Source organism: Hyperoodon ampullatus (assembly GCF_949752795.1).
Source record: "Hyperoodon ampullatus genome assembly, chromosome: 17".
NCBI lineage: Eukaryota > Metazoa > Chordata > Mammalia > Artiodactyla > Ziphiidae > Hyperoodon > Hyperoodon ampullatus.
Window position 1 is genome coordinate 43,026,317 of NC_136930.1, and position 20,216 is coordinate 43,046,532.

A 20,216-nucleotide genomic window follows, 5' to 3' on the forward strand; every position below is an offset into this window, starting at 1 on the left:
CTGTGCAATGAAACCTTCAGGATGTGCCCAGGACTGTCATTCAAACTCCTGGACCACAGTTAGTCATGCTAACTCACTATCACTGACCTCCCATTTAGTCTGCCTACAGATATTTCTGCAATACTTCTTGAGGTAATAAAACTTCAAGGAATGTAATGTGTCAATCAGCATACAGAAAAGCATGTAAGTCTTTTGTAATCAACTCTTGGTCTCTTACCACGCAGCTCATCAGATGTATAAAGACAATATAAAAATCAAGTTAGGGCTTCCCTGGTGGCGCAGTGGTTGAGAGTCTGCCTGCCGATCAATGCAGGGGACACGGGTTCGTGCCCCGGTCTGGGAAGATCCCACATGCCGTGGAGCGCCTAGGCCCGTGAGCCATGGCCGCTGAGCCTGCACGTCTGGAGCCTGTGCTCCACAACGGGAGAGGCCACAACAGTGAAAGGCCCACGTACCACAAAAAAAAAAAAAAAAAAAAATCAAGTTAATGGCAACTTTAACAGAGTGCCAGCTGATTATATTCTGCCATTGGCTTGATCAATCCAAAGATCTGTATTGTACATGTACCCTTGAAGGAAATTATACAGCATTTCTATTATAAAGAAACCAATGGCATTTCATATTGTGAAACAAATCTATAGGATCGTGGTATTAGAAGCAATTCTTATATCTGGAGGCAGAAATCTAGGATAATTAAAACCTAAACCAATTTAGACAATTGCTCCACTAACCAAAAAATAAAATAACCACCAATGCAAAAAGCAAGCAAGTCAAAAAGATTATATGATTTGCTCCTTTTATTTCCCCCAGTTAAACTAAAACCAATGTCTCCATCACTTCCCTCCCCCATACTGTTTTGACTCTTCAAAAGAGAAGCTAGGGAAGGATAAAAAGCTTATGGGCCTCGATAATCCCAAAACAGAATATCTCAGAATAACAAAAATGTGAGTGTATCCTGTTTCACAATCATTTATAGCTGGCTGAATACCATTACAAAGAATTAACGTCTACCAAGCTCAAACAGAATTTCCACTTTTACAAGTATACAGAAATATTGTGATTACAACAGCAACAAAAAAAACCTACTTAACTGAGTGAGCTGCTGAAGATTTTTAGAGGAGTAAGCCTTGTAGTGGTGAAAACATAATAAAAATGGTGGCACTTTAGCAGTCAGAGGCAATAGGTTAGGGAAAGAAGGATAAGTAGAGAATTACAGGGAAAGGATTAACAAGCAAAGAGCCAACTGTGTGGTCTCAGAAAATGGTACTGGCAAATTAGAGATACAGTTTCATGATTTCATGGAGCCAGATCTGGGCTCTGTAGGAACCGAAGCCCTAATTCTCATGGTAAAAAGTACAAAGCTCTGTCAGCTGATTTATAAAAACATAGTTATTAATGCCAAAGTCGGGGTGGTGGAGGTAACAGCAAATACCCGGCAGTACTCTCTGATGTCCTGAATAAGATTATAATACGATAATAAACAATATGACGAAGCTAATCTCCTCAGCGTTGCTCAAGGAAAGGCCCCCTGGAATGGGGTTATTTCAGATTATAAGAACCACTTAAGTGGTCAACAGATATAGAAGTGATTAGCAGTTTTCTAGGCTTGATGACCTCTCTCCATAAAAGGTTAGGAGAGCCTAAGAATAAAAACTGAAAAGATAAGTTAGCTTGAGTCATAATTCTATTCCCTTTCTTTCTCCCCTCAAAAAAATGGCTACTCTCTCTTTCTCTTTGCAGAGAATCCTCTATTCTCCGTCCTCTGTTTTGCTTTGGAGAGGTCTTAAGATGTTCTTTCCTCCAACTCTGAGTATCTGTCTTACATAGCATGTAGCACAGAAGGCCAGGTGATGACACAGGGCCTATGCCACACAGAATCAGTCAACATTCTTTCCCCATCTTTAGACGGGCCAATAGCCTAAGTATCTCCAACAGCTGATTGCTGCAGGAAGCTCAGAGAACATCTTTGGTCAATGCCTCTGCTCCCAGTCACTTCAATGATTCATTACAAGTCCTCTCTCAGGGTTCTCTTTTAAATTACTCACCACCGAACCAAAAAGGCATAAATTAGAAAAAAAGATAAGATGTCCTTTGTTGGAAGAGCAATTAATTGGCAACAAAGAGAAAATAAGGCATACCAAATAAAATAGATAAAACTGAGAACCCACAAATCAGATTATAAAACAATATTCTGCTGACATTTAAATAAAGTAATTCAATGGCAACAATTTAACTGCTGCCTTTTTGCCCACACTCCCAGATTTCTCTTGCTTGAGGCTGGACACAACTTTTCATTTCTGTGTACTTACTGCTTCACATTGAACCAACATTATTTACTACTTACTTGAGCTTGCTTGCATACTTTAAAAGGGTGAATTGTTTCTTGGTAGAAAAGCTGATGATAAGCTTGTAGGTCAAACCAAAAGTACACACTGTTCTTCCACAACTGCAGATGGAAAAAGTACATAAATTACTACCACCCAATTATTAAAGCTCTACAAAGCTCTAATTTCAAATAAAAATAATTGCTTAGCTCCTTGGTGTTACTATAAATCAGGTTCAATTTAAGGTGGTTTTATCTTGTATCACAAACTGGCAACATACAAATTATTTATTGGTATTGTCACTGGATCATTATATTTTTGCATATATGTTTCTCACATAATTGGTCATTAAAATAGTAAGTGTTCTAGTTAATAATTAAAAAGTAATCACGTTATCTCTAGCATGAAACCAAAATCTGAAGGTATTTTGGTATATGTGGACAAATGTATATTATACCAGAAGCAAACACTACTCTAATAATTGAGCTAGTGAAATACTTTTCATTTGAGCAAAATAAAGACTGTTTGTGACAACTAAAAAACAAGCAAACAAAAAACCTAGAAATAAGTTTGTTACTATTCATTGCAACTGTCATTGTTAGACTTATTAAAAATAAAAAGTAAAGGATTGATAGAAATCAGCACTGAAGTTAATATACATTACACTGAAACAAAGTTATATGAAAGTAATCTATTATTAATAATGCAAGTCAATTCTTGTCTATCTGTATTTTATTTTTCTTTGTAATTTTAGTAGGAAAATGAACCAAAGAGAATTATAATTAAGATATTTAAAATTTTACTAAATATTTAACATGAGATTTCTTACCAGAGGAGATGGGAATTTTAACATCAAATATAAATATTTGAGCATTAAATTATTTCAAACTCTCATTTTAAATGAAATAAAAGTATAAAATTAGATTTAAAATAATTATCTTCTACCTTGTTCCCTGAGTTCTCACAGAATTTAGTAAAGAAGAATCCAGCTCTATTTTCTACATACAAAGATTGCAACAAATTTTCCATGTGAAATCCTCCCAAGGCACCATCTGCCATGGTTTTAATCTAGATAACAAAACAGAAGTACATTATCCACCCAGAAACATTGTTATTTTTTTTATGGCATTGTACAACAACAGGGTTTCATAAATTCTACCAAGCTGTCATTTCCCCACTGGACTATTTTATTTTATTTTTGTACCATATATGTAATTAATGCAGTATGTTTGCATCTGCCTGTCGCACAAGATTCGCTTATGGAGCCAACTATAGCAGCAGAGTTCATTCTATTATAAACCAATCTGATTTCAAACTTAATATTAAACTGACTTCCCAACCTCAACTATTTTCACATTTCAGGCACCGTGACACCATTTTAGGAGTCTTCCAAATCTCTGTTGGTGGCCTCTTTCCTACATATTTACTGTTATTTTAGCCTTGAGCTGCTGCTATAATAGCTACAAGAGAGTTATAAAAAGAAATATCTTCAAGGCCTCTCAGTGATGCTCATTAACTGTCCTTACGGGGTCCCTCTTTGGACAGTCTCACTCCATACAGGTCACGGCCTTCAGAGTGTAAATGGCAGTATAAGTTCTCATAAAACTTGCTGTTTATGGGCTTCTCTGCCAACAGTGCTGGCAAGCCTAACACTGTTCTTGAAACACAGAAAGCTGGCTATTTCTCCAAGCACAAGAGTAACTCTAGAATAAGAAAGGGCGTCCACTATTCACATGAGCTCTTTGCTATTTGTTGTGTGGAACTCAGACTTCTTCTTCGTAATCTTAAGATAACTGTGGAATGGACGATTTAGGGTTTAAGCCAGGTTCTTGCTCTCTCTGTTATAGTGTCTCTCTGCCTCTCCCTTTATCCCCCTACTAAACAAATTCTGAGGTGAATGTTTAATGTTTTTATGATGTTTAACCATTAGCATTCCAAAGCTAAAAAATCATTATTTGGGTAGGAAATAATACTAAATAGAAGAAAAGGAGAACTGTTTGCTTAGAATAAAATAAATAGTCCAAAATTATATGTAAATGTTCAGCCCAGACAAAGGTTTCTACCTAAAGTATAATTGCTAAAGAATGTGAAATTTTCATTTAGAACTGGTGTATTAAATCCACATTATCAAGGTAACCACACACTGGAAATACTCTGCTTTATAAAAGTTCTAAACATACTTCCAAAACATAACATAGAATATTATTTTTTATAAAATGTTAAAAACTTAATAAAAATCCTAGAGGGTTTTATTTTGTGTCTGAGGTGTGATCATACCAAAACGAGAACATAGCTGTTTTTGAAAACAGTAATCAACAGAGTATACAGCAACATGGTACTACAAAAGGAAATAGAACGTTTTTGCATAAAAATCCTTTTGCAAGGAAAAAATAATTTTTTTGTTCAGTAAAGAAAAAAGTCATTATGGTAAATCAATAAAAATTCTCTAAAATCAGGGGACACTGAATAGGTTAAATGAGGAATCAAATTACTCAGTTCTCAAAATACTTACCACAGGTTCTTCTGTATAAGTATATCTTCTACCCAGCTGGGGCTTCAGACATTCAGAAATGTCAGTAAAACATGTTAAACGAGTAAGTTTGCTGCTTTCTGACATGTGCCTTGACCTAAATTATAGGGATGAGAACTAATTGATCAACAAATATTTTGAGCACCTTTGGTATACATTCACTGAATCTTAGGCATGCTCCTAAGCATTGTGAGCGAATTAGAAAAAAAAGTATCAGCATCAAGTCCAGTCCTCAAGAGGCAGTCGAGAAAATGAGGTACAGTCATACATAAAGACAACTCTCAATAAAATAACTGCTGGTTGAATGAATTTGTGAACATATCACAGATGCCAAATGTCTGGGACGGATAATAAAACTATGGGCGTGTAAGAATGAGAAGTCCCTTGGAGCTATATTAGTAATTAAAGAAATGAGCTTTTTCCTGAATAATGGGTGGAAGATAAATTCTGTGTGTATGTGTGTGTGTGTGGGGGGGGTGTTTAGAGGGGTTCTTCAGATGGGGAGAAGAGTGAACAATGTATGAAGGTAAGTAGGCAAAGTCTTGTTTAAAATGCAGCAAGTTAACTAATTTTCTTAGGGCAAGAGAACACTAACAGCTAAACTACATACCAAACATTGTGCCAAATATAATTCATATGATTATATTTAATCCTCACAACAGGTGGGATTCATAAGGGTTTATATGTGGTAGTTTGAGATGAGATGATGGAAGACTCCGGAGTTAGACTAATGACTTTCGACATTATCTTTTTATATTTTCTCATCTAGCTCCCTCTCCCATAGCCCACTGCAATTATTCTAAATCTCATTTTCCAGCTCCATAACCCACGCCTGTTCCAACTCACCAGGCTTCCTCCACTCTAATCCACCAGCAGATTACTCTGCAGGTTCTTCTCAGACAAAATGTAGGTACAACATGCTTCAGTTTCCCCTGCGCCATGTAGCAGACACTATTAATTGACTGGCTAACTCAACACCCATTTCTGACAACATGATTCTATCACCAACATCGCTAAAATACTGAAAAAGCTGAATATTCACTTATCAAGACTCCAGGTAGGGAGGGGTTGTCATGTAACATAGTTATGACTGAGATATAAAACGATGTCTGCTGGGGAGCTTCTATGAAAGCCTGCTTTCCTGACTACAGGGAGAGAATTAACGGATATTGCCCCTCCTCCTTCTTTATGATTTGAAAGCCTGACGTCAGGAGCTGTAACACCACTGACTATAAAGGAATGACCAAGAGCATTACAAAGACTTAGGCCTCAATACTCCTGATCTGGTGAACCAATACTGGCAGTTGCCTACATTCAGATTTCTTGTTCTGTGAAAAAAATAATTCCATTTGTCTAGGCCATTGTTAGTCAACTTTTCTGTTATTTGCAGCTGAAAGCATTTCAAATTTATCTATCAACAAATATATTTACCTACACCCATCCTTACTTCCTTCCATCCTGTCTCAGGAAGAAGTGTCCTATTTCCTGTCCAAGGTAGCCCCATTGCCTTGGTCACTGAACCCTTCCCTCTCTTGTCCTTTGAAGGGAAAGGTACAGAGAGTAGATGAGTGGTTACCGGGGGTTGGGGGAGGGAAGAGTGTGGAGCGATTGTTAATGAGATGGAGCTTCTTTTTTGGGTGATGAGTTGTTTTGGAATTATATAATGGTGGTGGTTTTACAACTTTGTGCATATCCTAAAAGTCACTGAACTGTATACCTGAACACGATTAAAATAGTGAATTTTATGATAGGTAAATTTTATCTCAATAAAGAAGAATAAAAGTGAAGTAATAAATCCTTAAACAAATAATTCTCCACCAGCAGACTACACACCAAAGTTAACACCAAAGGGTATTTCTTCAGGCTGAAGGAAAATAACTCCGTTTGAAATAAAGAACAATGAAAAGGGTAAACAGGTGGGCAAATCTAACCAAATTTTTAAAATACACTGTATTAAATAAGTACAATATTATTGAGGGTATTTTGAGTTCTCAAGCTTGAGAAATATTACTGGGCAGGGAAAAGAAAGAATTGAAGGGCAATCTTCTCAGAGATATCTTTTGATTGTACAGCTCATAAGCTAGAGATCATAACTACCACCTCTTTAAAATTACCAATCTTAGGCGTTCTACGATTAATTAGAGTATGCATGGGAAATACAACCCTCTAATATCTATCCCTGAAATATAAGAACTCATGTAAAAAAATAAAAGTATTAGTTTTCAATTTCTATTTAATTTTTAAATTCTTCAAAAATCTTACCATTGCAGAAAAGCACTTGGGACACAAAAAGCTGCACCTACCCTTTCTTGATCACATCGTCCTTAGAAAAAACTGGATTCAAAGACTCACTCTTCCAAGGTTTTTGAATTGCTGTTTTTACTCTAGGTGGTTTCTTGGGAGATTTAGAAAGTTGTAATAAACTGGATTCTTCTTTCTAAAAAGTAGTAAGATAATGAACAAAGTGAAAAATGGGCAAAATGGGAAAAAAAGGACAGAGAATAAAGCATAGCTCTCCAAAAATACCTCAAAATTGTTTTGATCATTAGAGGATTTCTTTCCTCACTCTACCACTTACTATGCTATGTTTGAGAAGGAGAATATTTTTTATTCTCCTTCTCAAACTCCGACTTTCATGCAACCAGCAGGCTGAAATCCCTATACCTATTTAGAGTATTAAAAAAACAAGGCCAAAGGCTTTACATTATTATGAAGAAAGACTCTTTCCTGGAGGAAGAACTTTGTAAAAACTTTTCTTTATTCTGTAACTGAATAAGTTTTAGTGCCCTGTGTGTGTATGTGTATGTGTGTGTGGTGGGGTAGGGAATGCAGGTAGCAGGGCGGGAAAAGATGTGTGGACACCATTGGTCCATAACAGACTTATATCTTAACAGAACTATTTCCTTCCATTTTTGGACATTTTATTTTCATGGGTATTCTTCTCATTCTTAAATGTTCTTTATGGTAAAAGTTAATTATTTAAATCTAGAACATGAGATGCTACATACATGGATCAAAAAAATACAAACACCTAAATGTCCAAAGAGAGGAGAAAGAAACAATTATATATGCTTATACATGTATTTATATATATAATATATAAATGTAACATTATATAATACTTAAAAGTAAGGATTATGAAAATTATGGAAAAATACTGATGAAGCTGTTAAAAGAAATTACCAGAATCGAAAAATATAAGTATATTACAATTAAAAATTCACAGAAAGCCTAAGAGAAAATAGGTTAATAGTTGTCTAGAAGTCGGTGAGATCAGAGTGATTTGTCTCTTCAGTTTCCAAATTTACAGTAGTTTTATTATTTTTATAATTTGAAAAAGAAACAAACTTTTCTTATATGTCAACTTCAATTAGAATGTAATATGTGCTGCTGGAGAGCAAGAAATTTATTTGTGATGCTTTATTATCCAGAACAAACAATAAAATCTTATATACACTCTAGGTGCCTAACAGCTACTAATATTTTTTTAAGAATTCTATAAACAAAATTAATTACTTAAGTATGTTTTACTTATAACATTCTAGGTATCAGGGCTCACATCTGTTTTAGTAATTCGGAACAAAGCATGACATTAACCAATACTCACTAAATGAGTGGGACCACAGGGGACTGGGCTTATGAAAAGTGTATCATACAGAAGTGGCAAATTCATAGACAAAAAGTAGAGTGGTGGTTACCAGGGGATGCAGGAGGGGTTGGGTAATGGGTATATAGTTTCAAATTTGCAAGATAAAATAGTTCTGAAGATCTGTTTCACAGCAATGCAAATATACTTACTACCTCAGTGTACACTTGAAAATGGTTAAGACGGTAAATTTTGTTATGTGCTTTTTACCACAATAAAAAAGTTTCCTTAATATAAAAAAAATTTTTTAATGTATTATACTTAAAATGAGAGGATGGCCTAAATTAGAATTTTTGAGCTTTCTGGCTTGGGAGAAAGCAAGAAAAGTAGCCAAAAAGAAACTGATAGAGAAAAAACTGACAAAAGGGCACAGTAGAATTGGGGGGTGGGTTAAGGAGCTGCTCTATATCATGACTGTGATGGTAGCTACACAATGTATATATTTGTCAAAAATTACAGAACAGTACACTAAAAAGGGTGAATTTTACTCTACATAAATGATATCTCAACTTTTAAAACAGGAAAAATAAAGAAAACAGAATCAAGTTCCATTCCTTACACTGTTTTCTGCGGGGGAAACAGAATGAGATCAGAATTAGTTATCCAACTAGAAAACACCGATGACAACATATGGTGATGGTACTCAGAAAGCCAAATGTTATCAGATGATGTGCTCCCTACACCACACCTCTAAGATTTGTATTAACTTGGTGACTGGGTCACAAAGTCACATGGGCTAACAAGGAAGCTCAGATTTATCAGTAGAGTGGCATACAAAAAGGCCACAAGTGCAAAGGAGGTCAGAAAAATGTCTAAACAATGGATAAGAAACCATTAGCTCACTACACTGACACTAACTCAAAGTGTGGTCCCCAGACCAGCAGCAAAAACATCACATGGGAGGGAGCTTGTTAGGTATGCAAATCCTTGGGCCCCATCCCAGACCTACTGAATATTGATCTTTAGGTGCAGCCCTGAAGTCTCTATTCGGACTCAGGTGACTCACACATGCTGAAGCTTGAGAACCACCAGCCTGTAGCAATGCTTTGCCTATGCATCACCTAGGAATCTTATTAAAATGTCAGTTCTAAAATGTGATTCTAATGTTCAGGCAGGATGAGAACTTCAATTCTAAGCCAAACTCCTGATTTTACAGTGACTCTCACCCAGTCTATATCAATTAAATCTGACTCTCTGAAGGTGGGACCCAGGCACCGGTATGTTTAAAAGCTCTCTATGTGATTCTAGTATGTATACAGGATTAAGAAACCACTTATAGAAAAATTGTAAGGTATTTCTAGCTCTAAAGCACTACTTGTAGAAGCAGAATTTTAAAAACTGTAATTATACATCTTCCTGACTTTTCAAAATAAGATATCCTGATCATAAAGTAATCTGTTTTTTGAAGGGTTTGTGTGTGGCTATGGCTAAAAACACTTAACATTCTGTGACACCTTTAAAGCTAGAAAGATTAATAAGGCTCCTCACTTCTGAAATGCAGGTGTTAGCTACATTTATTATATCTCTATGCCAAAGCATATAGGATTATTTACTTCTTCTCTGTAAAGCTGGTTAACTTTTCTTCTCTTTGTGGACTTTTCCCCCCTATTTTTTGTACTATCTTATTCTTCCCCATTGTGAAAAAATGCTCACTATTTCTAATTTTGCTGTTGCTACTTTCCACTCATTTATTCAGTTTATATTTATTAAGCGCCAGGCACTGTTCTAGGCACTGAGGAAAGGCAGTTAACAAAGAAAAATCCCTTATATTCTAGTAGGAGCTGAAAGACAATAAACATAAATCATATGGTCTTAAGTACAATAAAGCAAAATAAAGCAGAGCAGAGGGCTCCGATAGTGAGGGAGGGTATCTGTGCTGTCCTACACAAGTGTGCTTACATGGAAGAGTCAAGGACAGCCGCTCTGATTAAGGGATATCTGAGCAGACACCAAAGTGAGTGAGGGGCGACATATCCAGAGGAAGGGTGCTGCAAGTGAAGGGAACAGCAAGCGCAGCCCTCCCAGGTTTTTGCTTGGTGTGTTCCAAGAACAGCAAAGAGGCCAGTGTGGAGTGGTGTAAGCTAGAGAAGAATGCCAGGAAATAAGGTCGGAAAGTTAGCAGGGATGTGAACAGCTGTGTAAAGACTTTGGCTTGTATTCTGAGTGAGAGAGGAGGCCACTAGAGAGTTTTGAGCAAGCGAGTACATGATCATGCTTTTTTTTTTTTTTTTTTTTTTTTGGCGGTACGCGGGCCTCTCGCTGCCGCGGCCTCTCCCTTCGCGGAGCACAGGCTCCGGACGCGCAGGCTCAGCGGCCACGGCTCACGGGCCCAGCCGCTCCGCGGCACGTGGGATCCTCCCGGCACGAACCCACGTCCCCTGCATCGGCAGGCGGACTCTCAACCACTGCGCCACCAGGGAAGCCCGATCATGCATTTTTAAAAGATCACATTGGTTGATTGGTGAACAAACCATAGGTTTTCTTATGTCCTAATTGTTGCAGCATGTACATTAACAACAACCAACAACAACAACAAAAGGTTTATGATGAAACTTAAGTACTAGTGTATAAAACCCAAGCATGGATATTTTATTACAAACTTAAGAGATCAAAGTATCATTGTACATCCTACCTGCATCTCAGGTATCTGTGGAATGCAAGATTTAGGTCTTAATGGCAAGAGGGTTGCCATTTGTGGAAAAGGGTCAACATCCTTCCTTGGTTTCTCTTGACGAAGGTGCCAGAATTTCAGTTCAGCACTAGCATGTTCTGTTGAGGATGAATGAGTAACACAGAATCTTGGTGCCCTAGTTGGAGGAAAAACAAATTTAAGATTAAACTAGACAATAAGCCTCAAAAATCAAAACGCTACCAAATGTATAATATCTGTGCTCACAATTATCAGTCTTGCCACATCCCTTTTCTAATAATTTCTTCTTTTTCTGCTGCCTAGCCCCTCCCTCCAATGTTATTCTATGATATATCAACTGCCTGAAATCACATTCACTTATACAATATAGAGGCAATATACACGAAGAAAAAATAATTAATAAAATTACATTCAAATTATTATCTGCTTGATAAGAAAAAGAAACCTATATATCTATTCGATGAAGGAATTTTAAAAAATAATTTACAGTTTCTAGTAAAACAAAAATAGAATGCACCTGTGATCTGTTTTAAAGCAGTTTACAATTTATCTATAATACCAAATAAAAACTAGTGGATTAAATTAACACTTAAAAATATATAAACATTTTTATAATGCTTAAGTATACTACTAAAGTGGATTATGAATCATATGATCTATTTTCAAGCCTTAAATTTAAAGGTAAGAATTAATTTTATAACAATTTAGATAATAAATGAAAGACCTACACTACTGCCAGAAATTTAGGAAAAAGAATGTCTGGCACAATATCAAGGCCCCACTTAACTGGATGGATATTCCCATACTCAGTTTGTGGGCTAACTCTATATTGCCTATGGGGTTAACTCCAGCTGTCAGGGCCTGTTGTTAATTACTTCTTGGACTAGGTTTTCCCCCTGGTGCCACAGCCCAAAGACTAATTTCACTTCATATTTCAGGTCCTGGTAGAAAATTGTCTCCCTTTAAAAACAGGAAGATATGGTAGATACTTTCCTGATGTAAACACAGGTTAGGAGTGGAAGAGAACCCAAAGTCCATAATTAGTTTAGGATCAGAAAGCACCCTGTAAAGATTTGGGTGGTCATTTTACACCATATTTCAAAACCTTTACTTGCAGACTTGGAAATATCTAAAATTACCTCTTACTTTCATGCCAATTAGTAAGTGGGCATATTTACAAGACCCTGATCAAATAAATCATACATGTGCTTGACAGGAAATCTGGGTATATCAATTTTCTAATTCCCATCATTACAGTATATTCACATGGCCCCATTTTAATCTTGCATTCTTATTTAATTCATTGCATTAATTTTTTATTAGCCACTACATGAATTCATCAAATATTGTGGACTACATTTCAGAGTCAGTCCTAAACAGGTATTGTATTCTTTTTCACACTTCCATCATATAGGTTCTCATGTACATTGATTGTACACCTCTTAATCTGAAGCTCTAGAGAGCAGGAGAAGGTATTTGCCACGCAAATCACCAAAGGAACTGCATCCAATATATGTGTGTGTAAACATGTATATATATACATGTACATACATGTGTGTACGCGAATGTGTGTATATCTATCTATATCTATTTATCTATCCATCTATCTATGTATCTCGCAATAGAAAAATGGGCAAGGAAGATAAACAGGCAATTCATGAAGGTTGAAATCCAAATGACCACTCGATATTGAAAAGGTTATCAACCTCACCAATAATCAGGGAAATGCAAGTGAAAAAGCACAAAACACCAATGACATACCAAATACATAGGCAAAAATTTAAGAATCTGACAATATTAAGTGTTACCATGGATTTGTAGCAATGGATACTCTCATATTCTGGTTGGTGGGAATGCAAATTGGTACAGCTACTTTGGAAAAATGGATGTGTACAGCATTGTTTGCAATTGTGAAAAGAGAAAATGACACAAATTTTTTAAAACAATAAATAAATTATGGTATATTCATGCACTTGAATACCATATACAACAGTGAAAATTAATAAAACTCTTAAATACACTTACAGTCAAATCTTACAAATATATTGTTGATAGAAGACGCAAAGAAGGTATACAACATGATTCCATTTTTATAAAGTTGTAGAATAGGCAGATAAAAATACATGCTTAGGGATTTATTTGCATACATGGTTGGTAAAACTACAAAGAAAAGCAAGGCGATAATCACAGAAGTCAAGATACTGGTTACCCCCAAGTGGGAGTAAGGATGGTGTGATCAGGAAGGCAACTTCAGGGGTCTCGGTAATGCTTTATTTCCCAAGCAACATGATGGTGACATGAATGTTTGTTTGTGTTTAGGTTTGAATTTTAAAGAATATACAGGATTTAGCTAGATCAAGAAAAAAGGTTAAGAAAGAATTCTGGGAAAATGGCAAAGTCAGCAATACTGTTTTTCTACCTCTCAGAATCCCTTCATGAAAACAGACAGCACAGCTAGATGGCAAAACCAAAAACTCACGGATGACATTTAGAACAAAATGTTAATGTGACACAGTATCCCCACAAACCCCAATATACAAGTGGGTGGGTACAAAAGATCAGCCATAAGGCCTGCAAGACATTGGTGTGTAGGTAAGAAGAAGGAAGTGCCTGATGGACCTGAGAATGGCAGAGCACCAGAAGAGCCAGAAAAGTACAGCAGGCCTGTCTGAGATTAGCAATTGAACCTGGAAGGGCTTTTGCCCTCTCCAACACTGAGTGAGTACACACAAATTCAATCACATTTCTACTTACCAACAAAGAATGACTGGAAAGCCCAGATAACAAAATGTATGAACTACGGTACATGTAACAATTGGGATGCGTTATGCTTCAGTGGCATTATGCTGACCAACAGAAGTTAATACTGTATAACTATATGATATTCTAAAAGACAAAACTATAGTGACAAAGAACAGATCAGTGGCTGCCAGGGGTTGGGAGTGGAGGAAGAGTCTAGTGACAAAAGGGTGGTGTGAGAGTTTCTTAAGATAATAGAATTGTTTGTACACCGATTGTCATGGTGGTTATGTGAATCTATACAGTTTGCTTTCACTGTATGTTAATGAAAAACATAGAAAAGAAGGAAAGAGGAAAAACAGGCTTTTCAATAAATTAGGATGAGCAACTGGATATCCATAAGCAAGAAAAAAAACAAACCAAAACTGAACCTTGCCCTAAACCTCACACCATATGTAAAAAATAATTCAAAATGGGCCACAGACTTAAATGTAAAATATAAAATTATAAGGTTTTTAGGAAAAACATAGGAGAAAATCTTCAGAATATAGCACTAGGCAAAGAGTTCTCAGGTTTGACACCACAGGCATAATCCATAAAAGGAAGGCCTCATCAGAATTCAAAAATTTTGCTCTATAAGAGACTCACTTTTTTTGGTTTTTCAGATACGGTTATATTTATTCTTAATAGTAGGTGTATTTGACGTAGGGAAGTTTGCATTAGTTGAATAAACTTGGCTCAAGAGGATAACTGCCTCTACTCTAATGAAACATTTGTAGTAAAAATTATGTGGAACCCTTCATTTAGAGAGTCCTCCAATATATTCCCCTCCTCCTCCCAGGGAAAATCCCACACATGTTTAATTTCAGATTTTCTCTTGCAAGTTGTTTTCTTTCTTGTCTGCATGGTCTTCTGTTGTTTGATTTGTCCTTTTTTTTTTCAGTGAATTAGTCTTCATTATTAGTATGGTAACATGAGTTTGTGAAAGCTGCATTTTCCATTTGCACCTCTAATTCCAGTTCATCACCACAGGATTCACTCTGTTCTCTTCTATATTTGTAACTCTCTTCCACATTGATGAGAATTCTGGTTCCCATTATCCACAATATTTTTACTTGTTTGCTTAATCTAGATGACTGGCTAACTATAAAAGGATATAACTCAGAAATAGCCAGATGGAAGAGAAGCATAAGGCAAGGGATGTGGGTGCACCTCTACATGTTCACCCATCCAGAAGGTATGAAAGATCATTTTAAGAAGACTTCAGAAAGCTTGTCTTTAAGAAGACAAGCTAAAAGCTGGAAGAAAATATTTTCAAACTATATATCTGACTAATGGCTAGTATCTAGAATATAAAAATAACTCTAAAACTCAATAATAAGAAAGAACACAATCAGAAAATGTACAAAACACACAGATATGTCACTGAAGTATATATGCAAATGAAAAATAAGCATATAAAAGACATTCAGCATCATTAACAACTGGAGAGTTTCAAAGTAAAACTACAATGAGATATCACTATACACTTATAAAAATAAGTAAATAAGTATTTACTGGCTAAAACAGAAAACTATGACAACATCAAACAATTGCAAGGATGCAGAAAAACTGGATCATTCATACACTGCTGGTGGGAATGTAAAAGGGTACATCAACCCTGGAAAATAGTTTGGCAGTTTCTATTGAAACTAAAAACAGACTATATGACCCACTAATCTCACTCTAGGACATTTATCCCAGAGAAAGGAAGACTTACGTTCATGCAGAAACCTGTACATCAATGTTCATAGCAGCTTTATTAGTAATATCAAAAGACTGGAAACAACCCTAATGTCCTTCAATGACTGAATGAATGTATAACATCCATACAACAGAATACTACTCAGCAATGAAAAAGAACAAAACAACTTGGATGGATATCAAAGGAATTATGTTAAATGAAAAAACCAATCCCCAAAGATTACATATTGTATTATTTCATTTATATAATAGATTAGTAGTTTCCAGGAATTATGAGAAAGGGGGAAGGAAAGAGGTAGGTATGGTTATGAGAGCAGTACAAAGAGAGGCATGTGGTAATGTAACTGCTCTGTATCTTGACTGTAACAGCAAATGCATGTGATAAAACTATATAGAACTAACTGTACACAGAGAAATAAATGCTTGTAAAGCTGGCAAAATATGAAAAAAGATTAGAGAGTAATATCAATGTCAATTTCCTCATTGCAATATTGCACTGCAGTTATGCAAGATGTTACCATTGAAAGAAACTGGGTGAAAGGTATACAGAATCTCTGTATTATTTCTTACAGCTGCATATGAATCTACAATTATCTCAAAACAAAAAGTTAAATTTAAAAAAGGAAAGCTTCATACTGTGTTAGTAATGATTTTTTAAGTTGGGTGGTGTGTATACAGGTGCCTATTATAGTATAACTTATACCTTTCTGCATTTCTTAAATATTTAAGAATAGAAGTTTATAGAGAAAGAGAAAAACAACATTCTCTCTATATATGGAAAAATAAAAAGTTTACAAGTAATCTGGAATACCTAGATGGGAGATAATGCCAGAGACATAGGCAGGGACAAATCATGATAATCTCAGTGTATATGCCCAGTAGTGGGATTGCTGGGTCGTATGGTAGTTCTATTTTTACTGTTTTAGGGAACCTCATACTGTTCTCCATAGTGGCTGTATCAATTTACATTCCCACCAACAGTGCAAGAGGGTTACCTTTTCTCCACACCCTCTCCAGCATTTATTGTTTGTAGATTTTTTGATGATGGCCATTCTGACTGGTGTGAGGTGATATCTCATTGTAGTTTTGCTTTGCATTTCTCTAATGATTAATGATTTTGAGCATTCTTTCATGTGTTTGTTGGCAATCTGTATATCTTCTTTGGAGAAATGTCTATTTAGGTCTTCTGCCCATTTCTGGATTGGATTGTTTGTTTTTTTGGTATTGAGCTGCATGAGCTGCTTATAAATTTTGGAGACTAATTCTTTGTCAGTTGCTTCATTTGCAAATATTTTCTCCCATTCTGAGGGTTGCATTTCATCTTGTTTATGGTTTCCTTTGCTGTGCAAAAGCTTTGAAGTTTCATTAGGTCCCATTTGTTTATTTTTGTTTTTATTTCCATTTCTCTAGGAGGTGGGTCAAAAAAGATCTTGCTGTGATTTGTGTCATAGAGTGTTCTGCCTATGTTTTCCTCTAAGAGTTTTATAGTGTCTGGCCTTACATTTAGGTCTTCAATCCATTTTGAGTTTATTTTTGTGTATGGTGTTAGGGAGTGTTCTAATTTCATTCTTTTACATGTAGCTGTCCAGTTTTCCCAGCACCACTTACTGAAGAGGCTGTCTTTTCTCCATTGTATATTCTTGCCTCCTTTTTCAAAAATAAGGTGACCAGATGTGTGTGGGTTTATCTCTGGGCTTTCTATCCTGTTCCATTGATCTATATTTCTGTTTTTGTGCCAGTACCACACTGTCTTGGTCACTGTAGCTTTGTAGTATAGTCTGAAGTCAGGGAGCCTGATTCCTCCAGCTCCGTTTTTCTTTCTCAAGATTGCTTTGGCTATTCGGGGTCTTTTGTGTTTCCAAACAAATTGTGAAATTTTTTGTTCCAGTTCTGTGAAAAATGCCATTGGTAGTTTGATAGGGATTGCACTGAATCTGTAGATTGCTTTGGGTAGTAGAGTCATTTTCACAATGTTGATTTTTCCAATCCAAGAACATGGTATATCTCTCCATCTATTTGTATCATCTTTCTTTCTTTCATCAGTGTCTTATAAATTTCTGCATACAGGTCTTTTGTCTCCTTAGGTAGGTTTATTCCTTCAAAGAGAGTCATATATCACAATGTTCATTGCAGCTCTATTTACAATAGCCAGGACTTGGAAGCAACCTAAGTGTCCATCGACAGATGAATGGATAAAGAAGATGTGGCACATATATACAATGGAATATTACTCAGCCATAAAAAGAAATGAAATTGAGTTATTTGTAGTGAGGTGGATGGACCCAGAGTCTGTCATACAGAGTGAAGTAAGTCAGAAAGAGAAAAACAAATACCATACGCTAACACATATATATGGAATCTAAAAAATAAAAAAGGGTCATGAAGAACCTAAGGGCAAGATAGGAATAAAGATGCAGATCTACTAGAGAATGGACTTGAGGACACGAGGAGGGGAAAGGGTAAGCTGGGACAAAGTGAGAGAGTGGCATGGACATATATACACTACCAAATGTGAAACTGATAGCTAGTGGGAAGCAGCCGCATAGCACAGAGAGATCAGCTTGGGGCTTTGTGACCAACTGGAGGGGTGGGATAGGGAGGGTGGGAGGGAGGGAGATGCAAGAGGGAAAAGATATGGGGATATAAGTATATGTGTAACTGATTCACTTTGTTATAAAGCAGAAACTAACATACCATTGTAAAGCAATTATACTCCAATAAAGATGTTAAAAAAAAACGGGGATATGATTGAGCTAATTAAATAAACACATATCATTGAAAAAAAATCATGATAATCTTTTTGTTGTTGTTGTTGTTGTTTTTGTTTTTGTTTTTTTTGCAGTATGTGGGCCTCTCACTGTTGTGGCCTCTCCCGTTGCGGAGCACAGGCTCCGGACGCGCAGGCTCAACGGCCATGGCCCACGGGCCCAGCCGCTCCGCGGCACGTGGGATCTTCCCAGACCAGGGCACGAACCCGCGTCCCCTGCATCAGCAGGCGGACTCTCAACCACTGCGCCACCAGGGAAGCCCTGTTTTTGTTTTTTTTGAGGTACGCCGGCCTCTCACTGTTGTGGCCTCTCCCGTTGCAGAGCACAGGCTCTGGACGCGCAGGCTCAGCGGCCATGGCTCACGGGCCTAGCCGCTCCGCGGCATGTGGGATCCTCCCAGACCGGGGCATGAACCCGTGTCCCCTGCATAGGCAGGTGGACTCTCATCCACTGCGCCACCAGGGAAGCCCATGATAATCTTACTTGTTAACTTAAGGAATTTGAACCTTACACGGAAAGCTTTGGGGTAACTAGTTAAAGACTTAAAGCAGAGAAGTAACATGATCAGATCCATCAGAGCCACACTGGACAGCTCACTGATCCTCAGAAGGCACACATTTTCTCCATTAGGTCCATTCTCTTTCTCTTCTTTAGAGTCCCTTCAGTCCCACTATCTATCAATACCTCTTCTCTGTATCTTGTACATTCACCACACTTTCTTTTATTACACTCATTTTATATGTATGTTCCTCCCACTAGACTAGGATCACTAGACTTGACTGTGTTTTACCCTTGTATCCTTAGCACAACGCTTGGCCCATAGAAAGTGCTCATGGAATGTTTATTGAGACAAATCTAACTCAAGCTACATGTACACACACGCACACACACACACACACACACATCAATCTGATGAGGTCCTGAGCGTAAGAAGGTCAGGGGTAGAAGGATATGCTCACAAAGTTCAAACGGAGCTTAAGGACTGTCTAGTCTTATTACGCATTTAAAGTCCCTCAAATACCAAAATTATCTAAAGGATAGGTACTTTAGGGAAGGCCAAAGATATAATACTCTTGTCATTTAAAATTTCCATAAATGTTACAGCCTTAAGACAAAAAAGTATAACTTATAACTAGCTTAAGAAAAGTGAAAGCAAATAACTTTGATTCATATTATTTTTTCTTACCAATAAAGAAGTAAGGGTTTTACAACCTCAGTCTGAATATTTTTTAAGTGTTCTTCATTCCACTGAGATCCATCTAGCAGTTTAAATTTTGATAAGATTTCTGCAGAAAGGTAGCAGTCTCCACTGCTCACTAGATAACATTTTTTCATCTTCTCAATATGTCTGAAATAAAACACATACACAAACATACACACACATTGACACGATATTCAACTAGCCAAATATTTTCACTTCCAAAATGTTTCAGGCAAGTAATGAACTATCTTAAAACCAAAAGTGAGTTACAGGGAGATAAAAATATTTCTCACAGATATGGGAATGGGAAGGGTATTTTTGGTAGGCTGAACAACGGCCGTACAAAGATGTCCATATCCTAATCTCCAGAACCTAAGAATGTTACCTTACATGACAGAAGGGACTCTGCAGATGTGATTAGGGTTTTGAGGAGATCACCTGGCTTATCTAGTTGGTGCTAATGTAATCTTAACAGTCCTTCTAAGATGGAGGCAGGAGGGTAATAGTCATAGAGAAAAGAAGTGAGGATAGAAGCAGCAGTCAGAGAGGAGAAAAGATGTCCTGCTGCCGGCTTTGGAGATGGAGGAAGGGGGCATAAGCCTGGGAAAGTAGGTG

The 20,216-nt window shown here is 36.8% G+C and overlaps 1 protein-coding gene across 1 annotated transcript in view; it reads right to left on the reverse strand.

Annotated features, from left to right (window-relative positions):
• The window catches only part of RGS22 (regulator of G protein signaling 22), a gene marked incomplete at its 3' end in the record, with an annotated part of 163,358 nt that overhangs the window by 93,260 nt on the left and 49,882 nt on the right, over positions 1-20,216 (reverse strand). The window contains exons 9-14 of the mRNA XM_079722154.1: positions 19,587-19,748; positions 11,133-11,307; positions 7,158-7,291; positions 4,837-4,951; positions 3,270-3,392; positions 2,345-2,446 (exon numbers count right to left, since the gene is read on the reverse strand). Coding sequence (XP_079578280.1) covers positions 2,345-2,446; positions 3,270-3,392; positions 4,837-4,951; positions 7,158-7,291; positions 11,133-11,307; positions 19,587-19,748 — 811 coding nt within the window. The remainder of the gene's footprint in view (positions 1-2,344; positions 2,447-3,269; positions 3,393-4,836; positions 4,952-7,157; positions 7,292-11,132; positions 11,308-19,586; positions 19,749-20,216) is intronic.